The sequence below is a fragment of the Diachasma alloeum genome, unplaced genomic scaffold (assembly GCF_001412515.2).
Source record: "Diachasma alloeum isolate Michigan unplaced genomic scaffold, Dall2.0 Dall_scaffold_00269, whole genome shotgun sequence".
Taxonomy (NCBI): domain Eukaryota; kingdom Metazoa; phylum Arthropoda; class Insecta; order Hymenoptera; family Braconidae; genus Diachasma; species Diachasma alloeum.
The window spans coordinates 6,123-32,570 of record NW_021680408.1 but is presented as its reverse complement, the minus strand read 5'-3'; the positions used below and the strand labels follow the sequence as shown (position 1 = coordinate 32,570).

General features: G+C 36.3%; 3 protein-coding genes across 3 annotated transcripts; 1 reads left to right on the top strand and 2 right to left on the bottom strand.

Moving 5' to 3' along the window:
* Positions 1-1,221: 1,221 nt before the first annotated feature.
* Positions 1,222-2,207, bottom strand: LOC107037732 (28S ribosomal protein S36, mitochondrial). Its single transcript, XM_015256441.2, has 4 exons — positions 2,059-2,207; positions 1,872-1,926; positions 1,600-1,772; positions 1,222-1,378 (listed from the first exon to the last, which is right to left on the bottom strand). The coding sequence occupies exons 1-4, from the start codon at positions 2,080-2,082 to the stop codon at positions 1,361-1,363; spliced, it is 270 nt and encodes an 89-aa protein (XP_015111927.1). The 5' UTR covers positions 2,083-2,207; the 3' UTR covers positions 1,222-1,360.
* On the top strand, positions 1,719-6,454 carry LOC107037731 (DNA repair protein complementing XP-A cells). The gene is made up of 4 exons (XM_015256439.2): positions 1,719-1,942; positions 4,580-4,753; positions 4,884-4,992; positions 5,565-6,454. Exons 2-4 carry the CDS (start codon positions 4,608-4,610, stop codon positions 6,126-6,128), a joined length of 819 nt encoding a protein of 272 aa, XP_015111925.1. The 5' UTR covers positions 1,719-1,942; positions 4,580-4,607; the 3' UTR covers positions 6,129-6,454.
* Positions 6,445-25,576, bottom strand: LOC107037730 (3-hydroxy-3-methylglutaryl-coenzyme A reductase). Its single transcript, XM_015256438.2, has 9 exons — positions 25,199-25,576; positions 18,896-19,122; positions 17,669-17,780; positions 16,095-16,182; positions 15,303-15,600; positions 13,666-13,817; positions 10,348-10,903; positions 8,228-9,468; positions 6,445-7,294 (listed from the first exon to the last, which is right to left on the bottom strand). The coding sequence occupies exons 2-9, from the start codon at positions 19,076-19,078 to the stop codon at positions 7,174-7,176; spliced, it is 2,751 nt and encodes a 916-aa protein (XP_015111924.1). The 5' UTR covers positions 19,079-19,122; positions 25,199-25,576; the 3' UTR covers positions 6,445-7,173.
* Positions 25,577-26,448: the final 872 nt, after the last annotated feature.

The window sequence follows — 26,448 nt, the reverse complement described above, 5'->3', positions numbered from 1 at the left end:
ATACGGAAAATTCAAAGCAATTTCGATATTTCGTTGAGAACTTGTGCGCTATATATTCATTACGTCATACTTTGAATAAAAATAGAGCGAAAGGAAAATATAAACAAATTTTTATATCAATGACAAGTTCAGCCAACGGGTTGAAGAATTATCTTGACAATGACTGAGATTAGGAGAAAATCTCAAGCAGAAAATCTCTAATTTTTTCTTAATTTATCACAAAACAAATTGGAAGTCTATTAAAATCAATTTCCCACTAGAAAATTTGAAAAACCTTCAGATAATTCAAATCAAGTATTTCGTTGAGAACTTGTGCGCTATATATTCATCACGTCATACTTTGAATAAAAATAGAGCGAAAGGGAAATATAAACAAATTTTTATATCAATGACAAGTTCAGCCAACGGGTTGAAGAATTATCTTGACAATGACTGAGACTAGGAGAAAATCTCAAGCAGAAAATCTCTAATTTTTTCTTAATTTATCACAAAACAAATTGGAAGTCTATTAAATCAATTTCCCACTAGAAAATTTGAAAAACCTTTAGATAATTCAAATCAAGTATTTCGTTGAGAACTTGTGCACTATTTATTATCATTATGTCATACTTTGAATAAAAATAGAAAAAAACGTGATTTTGGGATAAGAGCGAAAGGAAAATATAAACAAGTTTCTATATCAATGACAAGTTCAGCAACGAGTTGAAGAATTATCTCAACAATGACGGAAACTGGGAGAAAATGTCTATTTTTCTTGTTTTATCACAAAATAAATCAGAAATCTATTGAAATCATTTTTCTACTAGAAAATTAAAAAACCCTTGAGTTAATTTATCTATCGTTAAAAATAAATGATTCAAATTAAGTATTTCGTTCAGAACTTGGGCACTATTCAGGGTCCAGCGCTCGACCGTCTGTGTGACGTCATTATCAATTTGAAAGCAATTAATTAATAATAAATATTGCTAATTAATTAATAATTAATTTAACAATTAATTATTAATTAATGAGCAATATTTCAAACATTTGTGAATGGACAATAAATTATTCCGGTCCCAAATTTAAGATTAGAAAATTGAAAAAAATTCATGCAAGTCCCCCATTGGCAGTTATCTAAAATTTTGAATTTCACTATATGTTTCTAATTCACTACAGAATTCACTATATGATTGCAAAAAATAATGAAAGCCGATTGATCCCTCGAACAAAAAAAAAGCTTTGTATTGTGCAACGAAAATAATTTATTCATTCATCAAACACAAACTTCAAATTTCCACAATAAGTTATTAAGAATCTAAATCATTTTCTCCTCATGTTCGTGTCTTTATTCATCAGTAATATGTATCTACGTATTGTGTAATCACTCAGGGCCGCCGCGCTGCAACAAAATAAAAAATGAAAAATTCAGTACTGAAGTTGGAAAAATGAGATGAGTGAATTGCACTCAGAGACAAATTCTTCACTAACTTGATAGAAATTCATCAAAAACTCATCTGTTCTGAATTCAAATTCAAATCAAATAATTCCGTTCGAATGTGACTCAATGAATGGAAAATTAATGAATGGAATTATAAAAATTTCGACAAATTGAGACATTACATTGATGTAGGCAATTTCTTTTTCATCAATGGGTCTCCTCTGGTATCTCGGGGGCAATTGGAAGTCGTCAATGGTCGGTAGAGCGATAACATTGGGCCCAGTTGCACCCGTGGCACTGCCTCTCGCAGCCGCCCCTGGCGCCGCAGACTGCGCTGTCGTCGCACCCCCCGTCGCTGTGAACCATTTTTTCATTTCCAAAACGAATAAGTAAATTTAATCGCAAGTAAACAACACAGAGAGCGAATGCTTCGGTGATTACTGAGTGAAATTACCTCTGGCAGGCCCGCCCTTTCTGAATTTAATCAAGGGTATGTGAGCCTGGACGACCTGGGGAGAATTATTCGTAAGTGCAATTCAGTATTATCAGTATTTAGACGAGTTATGGGGCCGTTGGAGCCGTTGCAAAGATTGGTTTCGAGGGTTTAGAAGTTTCCTCCGAGTTTTTAAGAGTCTACTCACTTTCCATCCTTTCGATGCCATCATAACTGTCTTCTTTCGAATTTATTTCAACGGTTTGTTCGGCAGTGGTCATGGGTTTGAGGGACTAACCTGCACGTTTGCAGGAGAATAAGTGCCGCCCTGAGGGTACCAGAGGGCGTGTGGCTGTTCTGATTATTATCGGTGTTTTGATTTCAGTAGCGAACTGGTGATACGGGGTAAGTCGACTTCCCATTTGAGTTTTTGAGGAATATTTCGGAATCTAAGGGAGATGGCGAAATTTTCGTAATCACATTTGTTGTAGCTCTCAATCGGATCTACAAAAAAGTTTATAACAAAAATTTTGCTGTCGCCCTTGGGTTCCGAGATATTCATTGAAAACGGGTCAATAGTCAAAATTGACTTGCACCGTTTTGCCACTTCGCTACTGATTTGATTTGTTTTGAACTTTAACTTTTTCGGGGTGAACAATTGTTGTTGTTTTAAAATAAATTCGTTTTCGAATTTGTCCATTTAATCGATAGAGAAAGTTGGATAATATTTTTAAACGACTGTTATATCTAACACGTCAATAATTAATTACACAAACCTAACAGATGAAATACTTGAATAAGGAATATTTCAGAATCGAAGGGAGATGGCGAAATTTTCGTAATCACATTTGTTGTAGCTCTCAATCGGATCTACAAAAAAGTTTATAACAAAAATTTTGCTGTCGCCCTTGGGTTCCGAGATATTCATTGAAAACGGGTCAATAGTCAAAATTGACTTGCACCGTTTTGCCACTTCGCTACTGATTTGATTTGTTTTGAACTTTAACTTTTTCGGGGTGAACAATTGTTGTTGTTTTAAAATAAATTCGTTTTCGAATTTGTCCATTTAATCGATAGAGAAAGTTGGATAATATTTTTAAACGACTGTTATATCTAACACGTCAATAATTAATTACACAAACCTAACAGATGAAATACTTGAATAAGGAATATTTCAGAATCGAAGGGAGATGGCGAAATTTTCGTAATCACATTTGTTGTAGCTCTCAATCGGATCTACAAAAAAGTTTATAACAAAAATTTTGCTGTCGCCCTTGGGTTCCGAGATATTCATTGAAAACGGGTCAATAGTCAAAATTGACTTGCACCGTTTTGCCACTTCGCTACTGATTTGATTTGTTTTGAACTTTAACTTTTTCGGGGTGAACAATTGTTGTTGTTTTAAAATAAATTCGTTTTCGAATTCGTGTATTCAATCGATAGAGAAAGTTGGATAATATTTTTAGACGACTGTTATATCTAACACGTCAATAATTAATTACACAAACCTAACAGATGAGATACTTGAAAAACAGGTTTTATTTTGCCCAAAGAGGAAGACAAAATTCTATTATTTTTCTCGTTATAATTATAAAAGAGCTTCTTGCACCATAATTGCAATCGTGTAGGAGCAAAGACTCCATTCAGTAGCATTACGTTAATTTATATATTTCCTTAATTTTTTTACATACCAATTTTTTAAATGTAAATAGCTATAAATAATGCAAATATCCTCTTGTAGTAATGAATAAAAAAATGGTTAAACGAAACAAAAATAAAAGAAGTTGGGGGAGAATAGGGCAAAATGGTCCATTTGAATGTTTGGCATCTTTTAAACAGGAGTCCTGAATCGAAATGGTCCTGATCGTGTTTTAGAGCGTGAGGAAAGAACAGAAAAATGGCGCAAAAATGGTTAAATTCCACTATTTCTTGAGTTATTAGTAGTTCAATAAATTAAATATAGTGTGCTCTGCCTCATCCACTCCCATTTCTTCACTGGAAAAGAGAAAAATACTGAGATGATTTTTGCCTTATTATAGAATAGAATTGAAGGAATCCGCTACTACATGACTTGAAGTAGTATGAATAAACTCGAGTTGAGTCGTTGAGTCGTTGAGTTTCAGGAAAAATAAAGTCAAAAAGCCAAAAAATATTTTGTAATGATAATTGCTTCCCAATGGAAGCTTTGTAATTGTTCAAATTTAAATTTCGGATTTTTTGTGTTATATCGACGCATTATGATCCAAAAAGTCCAAAAAGTATGTAACAAACTTTTTCTTCAATTATTCGCTAATGAACGGTTGGAATTGAATCTTTTTTTTTCAATTGTAGATATTACTGAGCCCTATCAATCGCCATTAATTAAAATTTAATCCAGCGATTGTTTTTTTTAATTTTTTCATCTTTCCGAAAATCGGTTGTCCCACGATAACTAAAAAAATGTTCTGAATTGATTGAATGATGGCTCAAAAAATTTGTTGAATGTCCTTTTGACCGAGAGTGCGAAGATGAAGGTAAAGCCATAATCCTTATTTTGATTCAATTGAAAATTTGCAAAAATTTCGTATTTTTTGAAAATCAGAATTCCGGGGATATTTTTGAATATCATGCTTTGCAGTATTGAATCATCCTAAAAGACGACCTGTGTGAATACTACTTCAATGTGACTCCTTACGTATAAAAAAAACTGCTTTTGTGCTGACCATGAAAAAATTTGATTTCTGGAAAAGGCCTGCACATCCTGAAAAAAGTTTCGAAATGTCCGCGGAAACAAATAATGAAGCACCACAGGAAGGTGGAGAGTCACCGCAGTGGTACAAAGAAAGAGCAGAGAGGAATCGACAGAGAGCTCTGCTTTTGAAGAAATCTAAGCTCGTCGTTCATCCCTATGCGAAAAATGGAGAGTAAGTTCTCGTTTTATTATTCCACTCATGTGGCAATGACAAACTTTTTTCGAGGTTGCAATTTTATCGCGAGAAATTCCAAGAGTCTCGGGCATTCCATATTGAGATTATGATAAATTAACTTTTTCAGTAATGCGGCTGGTACACAGGGCAGGCAACTGAAGGTCCAGGGGAAAAAAGTCGTCGACAGTGGAGGTGGTTTTTTAATTGAGGAGGATGATGAGCTGGAGCAAGAAATGGTAATCATTTCTGGCGAATACAGGTCTAAATATTACGATCGAACCCCGTCAAGCTGGCGTTGGAAAGAATATTGTAAAGAATGGGCACATTTAATAATGAATAACTGTTTATTAAAGATTTTGGGGCGAAATGAATAATAAAAAGAAATACAAAAAGGATTGAGGCGTCCGCGGACTAGAAAACAAGATAAAAGAATAACGGGAAAGAATAGGTCTTATGTCCACGTCGCCAGAGGCCCAAGATGTTGTGTCCCTTTGTCACTTTGTTCAGTTCCTCAGAGGAATTGGTAAAGAGCGGATGTGTCTTCCGAACGTATTAAGTAAAGTCTAATTAATAAAGTTATTTTACTTATTTACCGGTTTAGTTGTTTAAATTATCCCATTTCCAATAAAAATGTTTAGCTTTTTTTCACCGCTTTTTTATTGTACAATAATAATTTTTGGAGACTCCAGGGCCATGTAAATCTGAATAGCAATTGGAGATCATTTCAGATTATCAAAATAAAAAAAAAACTAATGTCACGTTCGAAAGATAATCCACCCGGGCCTTAAATTGAAATATTCTGTTTCAGTTGCAATTGGCGGAAGAGCCAAGCCCAATCTTAATCGACCTACCAACATGCGAAGAATGTAAGAAGCAATTCCAAGACTCGTACCTCATGAAGACCTTCGATTACAGCGTCTGTGACTCATGCAGAGATCGCGAGGATAAGCACACCCTGATAACTAAAACCGAGGCGAAAGAAATCTATCTGCTGCGTGATCACGACCTGGATCTGAGAGAGCCACCACTGAAATTCATGCTCAAAGCAAATCCACACAGAGCAGCTCACGGCCACATGAAGCTGTACCTCCATCTTCAGATAGAGAAGCGAGCCCTCGAGGTTTGGGGCTCGAAGGAGGCGTTGCTCGAGGAGAAGGAGAAACGCGACGTCAAGAGACAGGAGACGAAGATTAAAAGATTTAACAAGAAAGTTAAGGAGTTGAGGATGGAAATGAGGAGCTCAATGTATAATAGAACTACGAAGGCAACGCATGTCCACAAATTTGGCCCTGATACGTACAATGAAGATGATGATACTTATACTCACACGTGCACTGAATGTGAATATGAAGAAACTTACGAAAAAATGTAGAAATCAACTCTAATTTTAAATTTATTGGATAATTTTCCAGTATTATTATCCGTTGAGTAATGAAGGGCTAAAGAAGGAGATGAATTCAAAATACACTAGATCATTCTGCAAATATCTTCAGGAGGATGAGGCTTAGAGGAAAATAGGTCCAGACATTTTTCTTCAAACCTACGGATTTCAGAGATATCGACAAAATAATCTACTTTAAATTTTTTGATCTCCTCACTGTTCCACTGGAGAATTAACTTTTGTTTTCTAATTTATTGTAACTGTACATTTGGAATGATCTCTAGATTGTAAAGAAAAATAAACCCAGTTTTCCTATATTCTCAATTGAATTTATTCAAATTTAATGAAAATTGAAATAGATTTGTTCTGCATAATTACATTCTTAATTAGCTTTATAACCTGAATTATCTAGAGCGAAAGGAAATAGGACTGACGAGAGATTAACGGAGAAATTTTTGCATCTACGTCGAATGAAAAAGTCTTCCATAAAGTTAAAACTTAATCAAGTCACTCATCAACTCATCATTAAAGGCAAGACGATTTGCAGAAAAAAAATCTCACATTTTTTTCTCTCTTGTTTTAATGAAAATATTTAAAAAATAATTAACTAGTATTGCACAAAAATTCAATCCTATCTCTCTCGATTTTATTCTCAATCTTCTTAATTTTTTCCTTCCCTCTTCTGGCAGCATTTTTGGTATTCAACAATTCCCGTTCTATTGCTTTCACTCGACCACTTCTGTGATATTTTCCTCCTACAGTTCCCATGAACTCTCATACAAGAAAATAAATTCGATGATGTTAACAAAAATACGCAGCACTATTAGTACCAATGCCTAACACAGGAATTGGCGATAGACTAATGAATAACGTACGTTGAAATTCATCGATTGAATTTTAAATAAGACAGTCCCATAATTCTCCTTAAAAATTAATTCATTAGCATTTCCCACGTATTATTCACAACTTACAGAATAAAAATGTAACTATTTACGAAAAGATAGTATAGCACACTATTATTGTAGGATCATTAATGCTAGGATTGGTCTCTTTTGTCAGTGCAAAGGGATTGAAGGGCTGGTAGGATATTTGGCACAGTTAAGCGTGAACGTTCATTTCTCGTCAATTTTACAGGTTTGCCAACTGTTGTTGACGATCTGAAACAAAACAGAATTTACATGAATTAGTTTTCAGGAAGCAAATTGTGGGAATTAAAGGAGAATTGAGTTTTTATTACTTTAATAATTAAGTATTTTAATAATTAAGTACTTTAATAATTTTCATCCACTAAAGACTGCCAAAACTTCCCCAAAAAGTCACAGATTACATTCAAGCTGCGACTTCCACTTAAATATGCTCGTAAAGGATTTTAAAAAAATTGAGAAGAATTTTTCGCACCTTCCAATTATCGAGTAAAATGGCCCTCGGTATTTCACCTGCTAATGCGTTTAATATTTGAGAAGAAAAATTTCTAGTTTTTAATTTCTCAAACCCAGTTGGTGACTGTGAGAAACTCATGTTTTTAGCGGACATTGTAGTAAAAATAAGAAATTGGTTACTTAATTTCAACAGAAAAATCCCTAAAATTCAATAAGCAAATCTATTTTTTTAATGTACCATTGGGGTCTTAAATTCAGTGATAATAGGACAGAGTGGGGCAAAATGAAACAGTCGAAAAACGACAGTTTGACGCAATTCAAGCAAAAAAAATTTTTCTTATCAAATTTTTCTTTTTCATCTTTTGTTCATCAACTTTTTTTCATTATTGCGAATACTGACGAGAATAATAATTTTCCATTCAGTAGAAATGGCCATGCCCTGCGAAAAAATCCCAGATATTCGAAACCCCTGAGATAGAACCGTAAAAATTAAGTTCAACCGTAAGTTGAGAATTTTATTCAACTTAATAAAATGAACTAAACAATGAATAGTACATAATAGAAGGAAATGATGTGCAAAATAACTATCCCATATGCAATTTTAGAACAATTTCCCACTTGTCCGTCCTGAACTTATCTTGCAAGTTTTTTTCTGAAAATAAAAAAAATATCCCGAAATTAAATCGGCAAAAAAATCCCCCACAAACTCACCTGTTATGTCTGAGATGACTTTTGACTAGATGACCGGCAGTGAGTGCAGCCATGAGTGACAATTCCCCAGCAAGAACAGTGGCACAAACGATTCTCGCAAGTTTGCTAGAATTCTCCCCAGGATCGCTCTCATGAGCCCCCAGTACCCCCAGCATAGCCAAGCAGGCACTCTGCGCAGGAAGTCCAGTGCCCCCTCCAATAGTGCCAATCTCAATGCTCGGCATGGTGCACGAAATATACAGATCCTTCCCATCCTCCCCCCAGGGTTCCATGAGGGTCATGCAGTTGCTGCTGCCGACATTCTGGGCTGGATCCTGTCCCGTTGCGATGTAAATCGCGGTAACAATATTGGCAGCATGTGCATTAAACCCACCAACACTGCCAGCCATGCCTGAGCCCACCAAATTCTTCTGAATATTAACATCAACGAGAGCGTGCACAGACGTCTTCAGAATAGACGTGATGACCTCAGCGGGCACAATAGCCTCGCAGACAACACTCTTGCCCCTCCCCTCGATCCAGTTGACAGCAGCTGGCTTCTTATCAGTGCAGAAATTACCACTGAGCGACAGTATCTCCATGTCAGTGAATGATTCCTGGACATACTGCAGTGACTTCTCTGTCCCCTTCGACAGCATATTCATTCCCATAGCGTCACCAGTTTTGGCGACAAATCTTATGAACAAATGTCTACCAGCGATTCTCACGTGTATCTTAGTTAATCGTGCGAATCTACTTGTCTCATCGAAACACCTCTTCATCTCAGCAAAATTCGTGGTATCCTGCATCCAAGCCATCGCCTCACTCGCACGCACGATGTTCGGAAATCTGACGACTGGACCTCTCGTCATTCCATCAGCAACAACACGACTCGTCACACCACATTTTATCAACGCTCTGCTGCCACGATTTGTCGAGGCCACTAGGCAACCCTCTGTCGTTGCCATTGGAATCTGAATGAGCTCGCCATCAACCAAGAGTGGCCCAGCTATTCCTACGGGCACTGGCACGTAACCGATCACGTTCTCACAGCAGGAACCCAGGACCTTCGTGTAGTCGTAGTTCTTGTAGGGAAGGTGGTTCAGCTCGTCGGTGAATTTACCTGATTCGATTATCAGGAGGCGACGGATTCCCACTCCTCGCTCCATGTCACCTACCGCTTTCTCAAGCTGGTAGGCGGGGATGTCTTTGTTCTTTACGAGCTGAATTACCTCGGTGTCGGTTAGAGCTTCAGCACCCAGCTGGAAATTATTTGGGAGACTTTAGCATTTTTCGTTTGAGGGAGACTAGGGAGTTTTAAAGGTCGCGGGCTAGGGGAGGGGGATTTCTCATGCATTGAAGAACGATTGTATGTGTCGAAAAACGAATAATTAGTGCAGAAAAATTAATTATTCATTGTTCAACGTATATTGCTTGTTTTTTATTGTTTTTGACGTACTAATTACTTGGTCTTATGCCTAAAAATGAATAATTATTGCAGAAAAATTAATTGTTTGTTGTTCAACGTATATTGTTTGTTTTTGACGTATTAATTACTCGTTTCTATGTCTAAAAATGAATAATTAGTGCAGAAAAATTAATTGTGTATCATTCGTTTGCCCCGCAGTTATTGTTTTTTCATCTTCATAATCTAAAGTATATTACAATTTCCACTGGATTTTTCATCACATAAAAAAACTGAACATTTCGTATATTGAATATGTATTGAATATTAAGGAACATTAAGCGCAACAGCTTTCACAAAATAAACGAAACAATTTTTTATACCCAAATTCCTGTGGCATTTACTTTATCATCCAAATGAAAATAGGAAGCAGTGTGAGAAAATATCTTCGTAGAATAAATAAAATGGGTTCTATTGCAGAAAAGCTGTGGATTTTAGCAATAGAATCGGCGAAAAGCTAATAGAATTTCCAATAGAATTTTCTAGCAAATGCGCTGGTTTTTCTCCTAAATTTTGTCGTTTATCCTTTCTTCAATGTTAACTACCTCGTTATTTTATAACTGAATTAACACACAAAGTCAACATTTCTTTAACAATTTCATTAGTTCCCGACGAAAATAATACGCTAATTATTGCCAATTATCAGTAATTGATAATCAAATTGTTCGCCATTTACCTGAGAACGATAGATTGCTAGGCACTCCTCAATGCTCCTAGGTTCTTTCTCCTCCTCAGAAGTTTCCACCCCATTACCACTTAGTAGTTTGCCATCAGTCTGGACCTCCTTATCCTCGACTTCGACCTGCGCATCATCTCCAACCACCATCCAATTGTCCCCCATTCCAGACAACGGAAATACTGGTGTGTGAATATTGGGCATTATGGGGCCAAATCTTTGCCTGATGGACATATCCAGAGAGGATGCATGCAACGTCTCCATGGACGTGTCTTCCTGCGCGGGACTCTCCTCGTGCTCCTCTTCCTCCTTGAATCTCAGTTGCTTTGCAATATCACCCTTGTCCTCGATGAAAATGAACTTCAACGCGAGAGCGAGAAGGAGAATGAGAATGACTATGTTATCAGCACTCACTGACAGCCAATTCATCAAGTGCTCTTTGAAGTCCTCTGGGGTTTTTGATTTATTGTGATTGTTTATTATTATGTGGGAGTTTATAGGCGACGCCGTTCCCTCTACTGTGTCATCACCATCCCCGTGCTTGAATGGCCAACGACTGTAAGAAAGAGAAATAACTTTACTCAAATACATGGGTCATCCGTGGAGGAGTCGCGGACGGGAATGCAGACCTAAATATTAGGCCCAAAGGTCGAGACACAATATGAGTAGTTATTTTCAATGAGTTCTAAATTTCATACGAATACTTGTGAACGATCTTGGAAACTATCAAGTTGAGATTAAAACTTCAAATACTTTTCCCAGGCTTTAAAATATTCCTAAGTCTCTTCTACCGATATTTATAAAATAATCTGCGACTTCATTTCGGACACGTCTCCTGCATTTCACCACTCCACTACAAAATTTTCATCAAAAACGTATCAAAAAAATTCAACTTCTCCACAAACACGTGTAAAGAATTACTGTCAATTCGAGTATAACAACACCAATTATACTTCGATGTAAAGAGAACATAAAAAAACTAAAGCTTTCAATTACTCTTCTTCCAACTCTTACAATAAAGGCACCATCTGAATGTTCGTGTGTTCTCTCGAATACTGAATCCACTGTTCATCTCAAACATTTGAAAAGAAATTTCAATGGCTCGGAGAAAAAACTACCCACTCCAGGCTAAAATTTATTCCTAGTTACCCCCTTCACCCAATGTAACTATTTCAACTCAGTTCAATGGTTTATTATTACCACTCTCATGCAATATTGAACTTCCAAAAAAAGCCAAGTGTCTTTATTTTTAGATAAATAAAGGATACCCAGGAGAATTAGCATTATAATGTGACTAGGAAAAAAATCCGACCAACGTTTGCGGAAATGAAAGTTATCAGATGTGATGAATTTTTTTTTCCAACATAAAATTCGTTTTGTCATGAAAGGCATCTGTTACGTGATGAACCTGACCTATTGAAGAGTCATTGACAATGACTACACCCGACAATGCGCGCATTTCCAGTGAATAACAGTAGGGGGAAAAAAGTTGAGAAAAGGGGAACCGAATAATATAGTGTCATAGGTCAGATCATCATCGATAACACTGGTTCGTTGGGTTGTTCAAGTATTGAATGAACCACAAAATTTGAAAGTTATTTTCAAACATAATACCACTGACGCTCAACAGTGACTCATTGACGCACAAAGGGGCGCTTTTTCGGAGAAGATATTACCATTCGTACTTGGAAATTCGCTATGGCCATTGAATAGTTCGTAGTATTAATACGATTTATTTATTCGCTGGGTATTTGAGTGGGGGAGTGATAAGATGCTTCAAGTTGACATGTCAATCATTCAATCGTCTCGTTGATGAGTGGGTTGAGGAGAAAATGTGGGACGAGTTTTTCTTTTGCTAATTTCGTCAGTTTCAGATGAGTTCGTCACGAAGATTTCGATATCCAAATACGAAAGAATTCCAAATTGAAAAACTTGGGAAATTAGATAGGAGGATTCCGCAGCTTATCTAGCCTTTTTTTTCAATCGATATTGCGATTTTTCTCAGGGACCCTCATTCTGATCCTCAATATACCCCTCGTGACCCTTACTTTACTTATTTTGACCCTTCATTTCTGACCTTTAGTTTCGAGGCCCAAATTTTCAACACTAGAAGTCGATTTTGGATTTTAGTTTTGGATTTTTATAGTATAGAGAGATAACGAGACCCTTATTTGGACCCTTAATCTGACATTTGTAGTCCTTAATCTGACTCTTGTGACCTTTATTTGGATCCTGAATCTTCATTATAACCCTCGTGACGCTTATTTTGATCCTGGTGGCCCTGACTTTCTGGCCTTTGGATTTTGACCCCCATAACCCTCATTTGGACCCTTATTCTGACCCTTGTGACCCTCATTTAGACCCTTAATCTGCCCCTTGTAATCCTTATTTAGACCCTTAATGTTGTGACCCTTAATCTGACACGCATGGCCCTTAATCTGACCCTTAATTTTGGAGTCTTAATTTCCCTTATTTGTGACCCTTATTTGGACCCTGGATCTTGATTATAACCCTCGTGACGCTTATTTTGATCCTGGTGGCCCTTACTTTCTGGCTTTTGGATTTTGACCCCCATAACCCTTATTTGGACCCTTATTTAGACCCTTAATCTGCCCCTTGTAATCCTTATTTAGACCCTTAATGTTGTGACCCTTAATCTGACACTCATGACCCTTATTCTGACACTCATGGCCCTTAATCTGACCCTTAATGTTGGAGTCTTAATTTCGAGTGCCAAACTTTTCCTGGTTAACGATAGATTTTGTCTCATAGTGCAACTCTCTTGGCCGAAATTTGGATGGAAAAATTCTCTTCCGAATACCCCTCGAGCTTCAAAATTAATCAGGTATTTCCCTCAGGTTCCCAGCGTACAAACTTAGACTGAACTCATTTTTGAGAATTCCCAATATTCCCAAGATAACATTTTCAAAAATGAAGAGTTAATGAATCCCGAGAAAATTGTCTCAATGCTTTGCTTCGGAAATGGTTCCATACATATATTCGAAGTGAATCTCTCCAAATCTAATTTCAACAATCCTCGTACTATCCCAGAGTAGTCGGCACAAAAGTAAAAGTACCCACTAGCACATATACATCATTTAATCCAGTTTCTCTACCCTTGAAGAGCAAGGTCATTCCCCTGTATTTAATCTCAATCTCAACGCGTTCGCATTATTCAGTAATTGATGGAATAATCGCCATCACCAGTTGATGCAATGAAGTACAAGAAATAAAAGATGAAAAAAGAAAATCATTTTTTATATGTGGAACGGATGTTGCGAAATTAGAGAGTGTGATCTATCTATGTGTTGTTCATACCTGTGTGCATGGACGACGAAGAGTCCAGCAATCATGATCAACTTTACACGCTCAACTACAGGATTTGGTTTCTGGTCTTCTTCATTCAGTGAGTGAAGCATCAGTATCTTGTCAGCACTGAGTGTTCCCATTCCATGGTTGCCTCGAGATAGCTTTAAAAAAAGAACAGTAATTGAGGATATTCAAGTCGTTTTTTTTATTGGTTGAAGTGCAAAAATCCTCGGGATTTATTTTCGCTATCAGTAAATATTTTGCACTTAATCTGAGAACGACATGTATGAAAAAATTTATTGCAAAAACCTAGCGATTTCGCTAGACATTTCCATTGGATTCCTATTTGTTTTTTGTTGATTCTATTGAAATGTTCAGTAGAAAATATTCTATAAAATGTCAATAGAATTTGATTTTTCTATACAACTTATTCTATTGAGATATTTCCTGCAGAATTGCCTTGGCTCAAATTTTGTTTTTTGTTTAACTTTCTTGATGAAAAGGAACGAAAAATGGAAACAAAAGAATGGAAAAAACTTGGAAAATTGGAGGTGAAGAAATTATATAGAAAAAATATCTCAAGAGAATAAGTTATGTAGAAAAATCGAATACTATCGACTTTTTCTACAGAATATTTTCTATTAAACCTTTCAACAGAATCGGCCAAAAACTAATACAAAGTTCAATAGAAATCCAATAGAATTGTCTAGTGAATTCGCTAGGTTTATCTATTTAATTTTCTCATGTGTGTATGTTCTTAAATACTCATTCTACTATTTCCAATAAATTTGTGTAACATTTCAAGGATTTTTAGATCTGCTGTTTTCAACAAGGGGGTGATTGAGTTCGTAAGTGGAACTCCACTCCACTCTTTTTTACATTGTCTCAATTCTCTAATGAGTGTTGTCCTTGCATTGTTCAGGGTAGAGCAGTGTCACAGAATGTGGTCAATGTCTTGGCTTTCGCAACCACAAGTACCGCTCGCGTCGTCAATTATGTGTATTCGTTCTAGGGAGGCTTGCTACCAAAGGCGCAAGGCTGAAGCGCGTGACTTATCGGATTAATTTTCAAGTTTTTAACTAATTTGCAAATCGATGCTGTGGTCTATTACTTGTGGCCTATCTGACTAATGTTAGTTGAGATGGATAAGAATGATTTGAACGTTTTTTTGCTATATTTCCTGTTAATCCCTTGCTCGGTTGGGTAAACAATACTAGGAGGGACTCGTGAAGTATCTGATTGATTTTGATGTTGTGTTTAGTGCCTTTTTCTCTGAAAATAAAGTTAATATTTTTCTCTCCCTGAATTATTGTTGTGACCGTGAAAAATTCCATCGGAATTTGATGTTTGGGATGAAATTGTCGTGGGATTGATTTGTTTTGGGATGAGTAGTCCGGGATGAATTCACCTAGAGTCATTTCGAAATCATGGTGTCACTTAAGGGGTTAGGCCACTCTAGAGGACGAAAAAATAGGCTTTTTTGTGATTTTTTTTTCAGCAAAACTAAAATAAATCGAGATTACAAGAAAATGTGTTTATCACACATATCATTGACTGTATACAATAATTTTTTTAGAGCGATTAATTTCATGGAGTAGCCCCTCAGACCGTTGAATTGGTTTTACGTATGAATATGTGATACTCACCTCGAGTATCAGTGATAGACAAGCAGGGTAGAACGTCATGAAGACGATGTAATTAACGACGACCCCAAGACAGGCGAAACTACAGAGGACCTCCAGCCGTTTGACACCGGACAGTGATCCGATGCCTATCAGCAGGGTTTCTACAAGAGTGTCCAGGGTGATTGATGGCCCAAGGAGAGACATACCACGCGCAATATTCGCACGTACTTCCTCCTGGCTTCTTGAGCTCAGTGCTAACTGGGCTAACACCCCAGCTTTATTGAGGTCAATCAAGAGCAGGAAAAAGAAGAGGGCATTCCTGGAAAATTTAATTACTCTCAACATTTGAGGAAAGATTGATAATTAAGAATCAAGTGCCATGGCTATCTCGATCTTTTCCACGATTGAATCCCGGGAAGGCTTGAAAAATTGGGGCAACTCGTGAAAAACGTTCCGGGGAATCTATCACAAAATAATTTCAATTCGAAGAACAAGAAATTCTATATTATCTGATGTTTCGTTGAGCCAACTTTCAGAGATAATTTATAACAGCAAAAACATCTTCATTAAATTATTGAACGTCTCCCTTTCGAGTAAAACTATATTTTCTGTTGGTCTCTTCTCGTTTTCATGCATCTCTGGATAAATAATAACAGTATTATCCTCAGACTTTTCAAATCAAATGGATACCGGTAAAAACAACTCTGTTTTCACAGAAAAGTGAATATCCATCGGACACCTAAACATCAAATGTGAGAACAACTTTTATATCCGCTTCCGAAGAAACTTCCGTAATTTCAAGCTTCAACTTACTTGAGATCTGCCATGTCACTGCGACTGAAGTTAACGACACTCGTTGTAAACACAACGCTGGAGAAAACGGTGAACAGCCCAGCGATACCTGATAATTACAGATAATACATTCAGTTATTCATCTCGATTCATTTAATTGAATTCACGACAATAATTAAACCGAGCTTTGGGACAAATTTCCTGTTCATAAACATCTTATCCACATTCCCAAGACGAAGCCTAGGAGTTCAAAGTTTCATAAAACAAGTGAGTAATTATGTAATTACTGTATATCATTATCATGATATAGTAATTTTTATGAATAAATAAGCGATATACTTCCGAATGGATTTTTCCCGCGTTTTTCTCGTATAGTAGGAGTCATTGTTTTATATTACAAGATCTATGTGCGCTCTTGCCCGCGCTGACCTGTTCATTTGTTGAAATGAAGAAATGGAATTCATTGAATTTCATTTTCTCATGAATACCTTATAAATATTGATAATGAATCAAAGAGAATTCGACTAACGATTGAAGTGAATTGCGAAGTAGAGTAAAAGAATCTATAAAGAGTTTTTCATTTTCAATTAATTATCTTCAATTTTTTTAAATAATCAGTCTCCATAAAAGAACAGAATTTATTAATTCCACCGATGATATATATACATGTGAAATATATATATTATATATATATGACGTGAAAAAAAAAATTACCACTGAAGAATATGAAAATGCCGCGTGTTTTTTTTTGTGAATAACTTCGTGTCACGGATTGACCAATCAGAATTGAGGATTAGCGGTCAGGCAGTTTCGAGATATTTCGACTATTGCGGCCGAATAACGAGGCTAATTTTTCAGCGCTTCGTCTCCGTCAATAGTATTTTTCCGGCCTGTTGCGATGGGGTTTTTTACTCGTGTGGCGTTGGCCTCCGAGCCGTAGGCGCGGAGTGGCCAACCACACGAGTAAAAAAACCCCATCGCAACAGCCCAGGAACAATATTTTTCTGCAGTGATTTTCAAGTTTTCGAGTTTGGGAAGTATGTAATACCAATTCCCAGACGAGAAATCGTGAGAAGCAGTACAGAAAACGCCGTTTTACAGATAGTCCGATGAAAATATGCATTTTGACTTTCCAGATAATAACGAGTTGATAGACCACACAACATCGAAAACTTGAATTTTAACGATTACAAAACTTCATTTCCGTTCGAAAGTGAAAATCAGTGTTTTTTGGCTAGAGTTCCCAGTAATTATTCACCAGAAATGTCTTGGTAATTCGGTAATCTGTGCATGCATGGGGCATGGCGAAAATTACCCAGCATGCTTCAGTTTGTACACACGAGCCATTGCTTTCCATCGTAACTTTCACTGGGCACACGGTAGGCTTTCACATGATGCCACCATGGGCTCGTACAAGATCCGGTTTTTATCAATGGTGGTTTTTTTCTCACACGATTATTTTTCGAGGAAAAAAGAATGTGTTAAGATCTCAAGACACAGCAAGTTAATTCCTGAGGAAGCGCACAATTTCCTACTTCCCATGAGGGAATCGGGAGTTTCAAAATTGTATGATATCTATATTCAAAATCACTCACCCAAAATATATTTAGAACCAAGTTTCTGTAGATTGCGGAATTGATGATAACTGAAGAGAACTGCCAGACATCTTATGATGGTCATCACAATGACATCCACAGCATTCTGATCCTGTAGGAAAAATGAATCGTAGGGTGAACAAATTATCGTCTGAACTATCATTTAATCCTAGATTGGCCACCCTATGAGGGAAATCCCGCCGCGCGTCGTTTATCATTAATTACAATTGACTGGCTCACCGGAAAAATTAAAAAAAAAATTGACTTTGTCAATAAAAGTGTCAAAATAATTATAGTAGTTATTAGAACAACATATTTCCCAAAATTCCTAAAGAAAACAAATTATTGCGAACAGATGAATTATTTCAGTAGCGAAACGGTAAAACGATTCAAGTCGACTTGGCCGTTAGCTGAGTTTTCCATGAATATCTCCGAATCTAAGGGAAATAATGAAATTTTCGTAATGACCTTTTTTGTAGAGCGAATTAAGGGCTACAAAAAAGGTCATGACAAAAATTTTGCCATCTCCCCTAGATTTCGAGATATTTGTTGAAAACTGGCCAATAGTCCAAATCGACTTAGACCGGTTTACCGGTTCGCTACTGATTTTTTCCCGTGTTAAGGGGAAATGAAACCCCTGCGTTTATATGGATCTTTAGAATTGTGTTTTCTCCTGCAATTATTATTTTTCATTCATTAAACTACTTCATTAACTCAACAATGCGATAATCGAGTCGATAAAGTAATTTCATAGATAGAAATTAATAATTGCAGGAGAAAACACAATTCTAAGATTTGATGTAGACAAAGCGGTTCCGTCTCCCCTTAAATGAAATGGCCCATGACGCGACGTTGCCGGGGACTCGCTAAACGCGCCCGGCCAGTGTAGAGTGAATTCGGCAACGCTACATCAAAAGGGCGCAAAGTGACGGCCATCGAAAAATTATGTGCGGCACTGGAAATTTTACAGAGCAGCGCGTGAATTTTTCCCGTTCTTACATGAAATTTTCACAGAAATCCCTAGAAATTTTATCTTAACAGTTCAAGAATTTTTCACAGCCGGTAGATTGAGATTTTTCCTAGTGTCACTTTTAGAATTTTTCTAAAGAATTTCTCTCCGTGTACTCGTTACTTTTAAATCTGAGAAATAACTGATTAAAGGAACAACTAGTTACCCCTACTAATTACTGCACACCCCTATTAATTAATCAATGAAATTGCACTCACATCTCCACTGCATCTGCCATTCCAACAATGCGAAGATGTCCCAGACAATCTTCCCTCCCTGGCCGCATTATTCCCCGTTTCGAAATTCAGCATACACGCTGTCAGTGTAAACGTCGTTACAATTACCTCCAGTGGATGACCGGCGCAGAAGCTGCCGTGTATCTCAAATAATTTTGCCAGCATCTTTCTTACTTCAAGTTTCGGTACTTTGGTTGAATGTCACAAATCTGAGAACACAAAATTTACGAAATAAAGTTATTCGATCCGCAGGTGTTGGGTTTCGTGAATGAAAGTGAAAGTCACGATTTTGAAGTTCAATGTGACTAGCCAGACGAGTTACACCATTTTTTTAAATATTGCGTACAAATTGCTCAACCACATATAGCACCGTTCCACATACCAGTTGTGCGATAATGATGATTATCCAACAATAAGAATATTTTATTACATGTGACGATTGATGGTGTTCCTGGACTTGAAATGTCATTTTCAGCGTTTTAATCTATTTTCGTTCCGCGCAAATTAGACATTAGTTATCTACCAGAATTTATTTATTGATCTTGTCATCAAGCTAGATTGTCTGCAAGCACTTCTATTTGAGTGACAGAAAAAATTGACTCGATTTTTCCATTTGTTACTTTGCCTTGAACTAATTCAATGGTTTATCCAACCGTTGAAATAGTCGATTAGTTGAAATAAACACAAAGTTGTTTATTCTACCGAGTCGATCGCCTACAGTCGCTATTCGTTTGTGGAATTTTTCCCTTGGAATTATCAAATTTCGCAACCGCTCTATGAATAAAAAATATTAGGAAATTTTGTACAACACGCTGCTTTAGAGGATTTTTCGATCTCTGTCAAATCCAAGGATATTCACAAAAAATCCACTCTGGACAACTGATTAGACATATTTCACCTTCTGAATTATATACTTATCCGAAGAATTGATCATCCAAGGACATAGTAATATTGAGAAATCTACACGGAGAGAGTATAAAATCAAAAATTACAATGTGAACATAGTAATCCCGGACCATACCGAAACAACTTAAAAATTTGATTCATCTGAACCGAATTTTTAGTCATGTCAAATCAAATTTTACTTTTATTCTACCACTTTCTACTATACGACTCGCAATTTTTACTGTTCAACAGTAAATTTCGAGTGTGATCCAAACAGTTTCATATGCTGCATCGACTGAGCGATATTTCTGAGCTAACAATTAAGATCACTTAGATTAATTCAAGACTAATATTTTATCTTTCAATGTGTAGATTGCAAAAATTGAGTAAATGTGGACTAAAAGACATTAGTGCTAGAAATTCGAGGAAAAAGGAAAGACCATGGACGTATCCACGTACAATTACAGCTTTATCGAAGATACAGCCGCCTGCAATTTTTTTGTAAAGAGAATCTACTTTGGCAATAAAAAATTGCAATCTCAGGTCATTTTTAACAAATGATTTCTTTGGCCCAAGTAAAACTTCTTTGAGAACTCTGCTGTTTTTCTCTCAGTGTAGAAACCTCTTCTAATTTGCTCCTTTTCCTCATTTCCGAGGGCCCCAACAAAAGCCCCTCAAAAGCCCCACAACTCTCAGATAAGACCACGATCTTCATAATTTCACCACGATCTCCCCTTACGAAAATACTAATTTTCCCAACAACATCATTTTTTTCCCTTCCAACACATAAACAACAGATGAATGATAATCGACAATTTACCCAACATTTGGGTCATTGAAGGAAGATGTTGAAATGATTATTCTTCATTATTTTCGTTCTCCACCAGTGAGATGGTACTTGGATGGATGCACTGAGGCATCAGGGTAGGCGTCAAGTAACCAATGTCTGTCAAGGTCGTCGACTTTCCACGGCTATAAAACGCGATTCTCTATCATTTATCCCACGTCGTCTGCATCTACCAATGACCTCTGGGCTTTAACGATCATTCTCGGTGCATATTCAAGTGAAATTACCCGTCAAAATCCATTGAAATGATTTTATAATCATTCCGAAAGCGTTATTAAATACACTTCATTACGTATTGTTCTTGATATGTAATTTTATTCTATCCACGAGCGTCAGAGATGAGTCCCTGTCAGACATGTCGTAAACCTAAGTAGACTCTTCAGAATGCAAAAAAAGATCTTAAGAATGTTATGGATGGCTTGGTATGTAGGGGCTGCGGCAACGGGGACTTTTTTACGTCTTCAGTATTTTAAAGACAAACGATACGAATTAAATGATTTTTTAACGATTTTTATCGTTGGAGAGTTTTTTTTGTGGGTGAACTTCGTTCAGCGATTATATTTTTTTGTCGTTTATATTTTTTTATTTTATTGTTCATAATATAAGTGACAAGATTCCACACGAGAATCCTAATAGCTAATTAATAAATAATAGCGTGATTAAAAATTTATTGAGTCAAGGTATGACGCAGTTGAGGAATAAATTTTAGGGGTATCTGCAATGCCTCCTACAATTTTAGTGCAATTTTTACCATGCTTGTTTTTTATTTGTTTAGAGCTTGGTGAAGCTCAAATATATTTAGCGAAACGTCGCATCTTTGACAATAAGATCATAGTGTTTTTATTTCTCCGAAAATTCCCGATTCCTGGATTGATTTTCTAATATTTTCGTTGACACTTAATGATTTTTAGTTTCAAATGAAAGCTTTGTAATCGTTCATTCTAACGACTTTCTAATTTTTCCGGGAAATGACGTAGAATGTCATAAAACGCGAAGATATGATGTTTTTGGAAAATGTGTGTTTGGATGTCCGGATGTGTGTGCGAATTTTTGGAATTTTTTTTATGAATCATCACAGAAAAATGAACTAAATTTGAAGCTAAAAATCTGAAATTTCGTCACATAATTGGTACTACTTTGGAGGACTTCCGGGCGCAATTTCAGCTCAATCGGTCAAGTAGTTTCCGAGATACAGCAACTTCTCAAAAATCTTTTTTTCTCAAAAAAAAGTTTGAGTCGTTCTTCTTTAACATAAAATTTTCGCCTGAAAAATGACTGGAAATTTCGACTGAAACGTTATATCGCTTCGCTTCATCAGTAATTCGCCATTAGGGATTTTATTAAGAGACAGCGGGGTCAGATGGATCATTTTTAATCATCAGTAATTTGAGATTGATAAAGGGGATCAACTACTTCATCATTCTCAAAAATGACCCCGAGTTGTGAGGCATAAAAAATTTTGAAAAAGAATGTGAAAAACATCCAAATTTAAATAATTCTGATATTGAAATTCAATCCAATTTCATGTTAGTAATTTTGTCAAATATCAAAATTTAACAAATAAAAAAACAATAGTTTGACAAGATTCGAACTTTTTTTATTGAAAATTGCGACTCTCCCATGAGGATCAATTCTCGAAATGCGAAAGATTTCACTGTTCTTATTTGCAATCAGTGCTAGGTATCAATCGCTTCAAGAATTTTATCAACCGCCACACGCATGTCCCACGATAAGACTCTGATGAAATTCACACGTACCCCAAATCATTCTACATTGTTATTCTTCGATTATAGTGAGATGTATTTTTAAACATTTGTTATTTCCCCTACACAACTGAATAATTTACCAATTCTACATTGATGTAATTTTTTCTGAGACAGTAATTTGAGAAATCTCATAAACTTTTCCATTTTCATTTACATCATCCCATTGAGTTCTACAATTTCTTTCAGACGAGACCGAACGCGCTCTATAGCGCGCTGTAATTGTAGCAATCATAATTGAAAATCTCAAAATTAAATTAATCATGAATTAAATTTGCCGCCTCAGACGACTGGAACCAATGAGGAATAAGCGTGACAGACTTGCGAGATATCGATAGTTATCGAGTTTAAGTGTATGTTCGTTTTAGAATAGGACTGTAATTGTAACAATCATAATTGAAAATCTCAAAATTAAATTAATCATGAATTAAATTTGCCGCCTCAGACGACTGGAACCAATGAGGAATAAGCGTGACAGACTTGCGAGATATCGATAGTTATCGACTTTAAGTGTATGTTCTTTTTAGAATAGGATAAGCAATTGCATTTAATAACGGAAAAAAAATTATGCTTATTTCTTAATAATGTTGTTATTTTCCGCGAAAATGTAATGAATTTCATGCCCAAATTATTCAGAAACATGATACAATTTCCAAAAAGAACACGGAGAGAAATTTTTTGGAAAAATTCTAATGCTAGCACGGGAAAAGAGGCGCAAAGTGACGGCCAGGAAAAAATTCTAGTGCCGGCACTAGAAATTTTATTGGAGAGAACGTGAATTTTTCCCTGTATTTCTGTGAAAATTTCACAGAAATCCCCAGAAATTTTACCAAAAATACCAAGAAATTTTACCTTAACAGCACTAGAATTTTTCGCAGCCGGTCAATTGTAATTTTTTCCAGTACTCGTACTAAAATTTTTCTACAAAATTTCTCTCCGTGAAAACCGATCGCATGTTTAACAATGAAAAATACAATTTTTATAATATTTGTATCTCACTTGTTTTCCGTACGGCGTGCGTCAAGTTAAGAGGTAAAAAAAACACTTTACGCACGCTTAGCCGTCCCGAAAACTGAACTTTTCAATCAATCGTAATTACCGTTAAATTGTGAAGTTGTCAATTTTTAACATAAATCTTAAAATTTTAAATATTAAAGTAACCATCAATGTGTACATTTAAATTTCTAAATCTTCTATCAGCCAATAATTTAGGTAGGAAGATTGACGATTATTTGGATAATCAAAAATCAAGTACCTAAAGTTAGAATTATCTTGTTAACTAAAAAACTACATTTCAGTATTATCAAATATTTTATTCACCATCAATCGAAAAATTTAGCTAATAAAATCTATAATATTTTCAATTTGTTAAGGATGTTCGACACCTTTATAGCCAAAATTGACGTTCCTTTCATTTTTCTGGCAAATTATCGATGGGAGTGACGTGAAAAAATATAACGATTTTGTGGTTTGTCATTCTTTAATGGCTCACGAAGTTGCCTAGTGGTGCGATAATTTTCATGCGTTTTTTCTACAGTTTTGTGATTCTTTTTAAAAGTTTAGAGAAAACGCAGGAAAATGTTCGCACCACCTTAGAATTTCGTCAGTCATTAAATAATGACAAAACGCAAAAACGTTATATTTTTTCACGTCAATTCCATCATAAGTTTGCCAGAAAAATTAAAAAAACCTGAATTTTGGCAGAAAGGGTGTAGAACATCCTTAAACAGAGTTAAACTTTGAACAATATAAGGAGATAATCCTTTTTAATATTGTCAAAATCTAATATTATTGCCTATCCCTGGCATGGAAAAATACAACTTTACGCATTTCTATCCAAATTTTCTGGTTCTTACAGAACAGGTCTAATATTAATATTGATTAGGAATTTCAAAATTACCTCCAAATATCCGATCAGTCTCCCACAATCAAATTAATTAATTGAAAAGCTCCTTCATTAAGCCATTATGCGATCACAATTGGCAATTCTCTTAATTAATAGGCAGGGGCCTAATGAAGGAGTTTCTCAATGAATTTATATGAGCGAATGAAATTTTAAAGATAATCCTACCAATTCCTATTGCACCACCTCCAACTACTCAATAAAGACACTATCTATCTATCTCTCGTATTTTCCAGAGAATTCAAAATCCCTCTGCCAAAATTCCGAAACCGCGAAAACCATCGTAAATAAAGGGGGCACGTGTCAGTGCTGAAATGTTCAACCTTAACCGAGAGTTTTCCACATTAAATCTTGACCATTATATTCCACCTTTCTCTTTCGAGATCGACTAGAGAGTTGTATAATTTACTTTCATCACCTTACATACTTGACCATCAGGTGCCACACGCATATACAAGTTTATGCATATTGGTTACGAATACGTGACGATGTCACTCGTACTACCCATTCCATTAAGAAAAAAAACGCCAATAAGTTTAAAAGTTATTACCGATCCACCCGGAAACGAGTTGTGGAGCTGTTGCGAAAGCCAAGAAAGGTGCATGTGAAAGCTCAGTTCCTCTCTTAGTTTTCAATGTATGCAGCACTTTTATGTCATTTCTCACTCCTCTTCGTTGAATCTATTCCTTAAACTGAGTGATCAAAGTTTCTAGACACTTGGAAAATTTATTCATTGATTCGTATAAAGTTTTCATTCGTTCAATTCTCCCTGATCGTAAGTTCGATTTCTGTTGTGAGAATTTGGATATTTTATACCTCTGAATTAATGTACTTTGTCTCGTGATAGAACACATGGCTCTAGAGTGCATTTGATGCATTTTACATACCTCTTACGTAAACCACTGCCCAAAAATATCCCATTCGCAAATGGTTTACTCTAACATGTGTGCGAAGGTCGACAGACTCATCAAAGCCGCTCCAAACTGACAATTAAATAGATGCACGGGTTTTTTTTAACTCGAAAATCGTGATTGCACTTTCAATTTTATCAAGTCCATTCGAATGATTTTTAACTGAACTGCAGAATTTTTTGCAATGAGAATTGATTGTTTAGGATGAAAGGTTTATTTATTTTATTGTGACAAGTCGAAAAAGGCGCGCTTGGCGCTAACGATGTGGCCCACAGCGAGAGACGCGCTTGACGCGACAGTCGGAGAGGCACGCACGGGCTTCACTGAGACAACGCGCGAATACGCATGCCACTGAGGAGCAGAACGGGAAAACCGAGATTGCCCGCCTACCCATTCACTAACCAACTGACGGAGACGTGTCTTTCCCCCAGGCCAACTGCTACTGGTAACTGTTGCAGGGGTCACGTTTTTCGGGAGTGGATTCTGAGAGATGAAAATGCCGGCCGGTTTGTGTTGATATTCTTTTTCTGGGATTTTCTCAATTTTGTGGAAATTTTTACATTGTTTTGTCTAGAAATTTTTTTCGTTCTTTCCTGAGAATTCCCAAGTTCTCGGAGCTAATTTTAGAGGTTCGGGGGTAGGGGTAACGCGGATTTCATCAGTCATTTCGACTTAGTCGATTTATGATGAATTTTGTTATTTTTAGTACTATTGGACTTTTCATTTTAAACACCCCCCTCCCCTCGACAACCTCAATTAAGGGAAAAGCTGACCAGGTACAGTCGTCCCTGGAGTCGTCCCTCTCGAAATTTTCATAAACTGCCTAAATTTTCCTGCATTTTCTATAATTTCCTCGAAGATGGAAGAATTTGATCAAATTTTTGGGAATCACCTAAAAATTTTCAGAACACTGCCCGAATCTTCCCAATTCTTCACAGAAAACCGAAATATTCTAAATTTTTCAAAGAAACGGAGAACATTTCAGGAAATGCCAAAAGTTGCAAGAAAATGTGTCAACAGAATGGAAATAATTTGTCTAATAATAACTACCGTTGAACATGCTCAAGTTTCCCCGCAAGTTCTAGAAATTTCATAGATCATTAGGAAAACAGAGTTTTCATCATCTGTGAGGAACATTTCATCATTTTCTAGAAAATTCGAGAAACCTCCAGAGAGTTGTGGAAATTTCCATAACTTTTTGCTTCTCACCCCCTGAGGGGTTGATT

Coding starts and splice junctions, on each gene's coding strand:
- LOC107037732 (XM_015256441.2), bottom strand. CDS start 2,082: ATGATGGCATCGAAAGGATGGAAA. Junction 1,927..2,058: donor TGGCATCGAAAGGATGGAAA/GTGAGTAGACTC, acceptor AATTCTCCCCAG/GTCGTCCAGGCTCACATACC. Junction 1,773..1,871: donor AAAGGGCGGGCCTGCCAGAG/GTAATTTCACTC, acceptor AATGGTTCACAG/CGACGGGGGGTGCGACGACA.
- LOC107037731 (XM_015256439.2), top strand. CDS start 4,608: ATGTCCGCGGAAACAAATAATGAAGCACCACAGGAAGGTGGAGAGTCA. Junction 4,754..4,883: donor CCCTATGCGAAAAATGGAGA/GTAAGTTCTCGT, acceptor TAACTTTTTCAG/TAATGCGGCTGGTACACAGG. Junction 4,993..5,564: donor ATGAGCTGGAGCAAGAAATG/GTAATCATTTCT, acceptor ATTCTGTTTCAG/TTGCAATTGGCGGAAGAGCC.
- LOC107037730 (XM_015256438.2), bottom strand. CDS start 19,078: ATGCTGGCAAAATTATTTGAGATACACGGCAGCTTCTGCGCCGGTCAT. Junction 17,781..18,895: donor ATGGCAGATGCAGTGGAGAT/GTGAGTGCAATT, acceptor TTTTTCCTACAG/GATCAGAATGCTGTGGATGT. Junction 9,469..10,347: donor TAGCAATCTATCGTTCTCAG/GTAAATGGCGAA, acceptor AATAATTTCCAG/CTGGGTGCTGAAGCTCTAAC.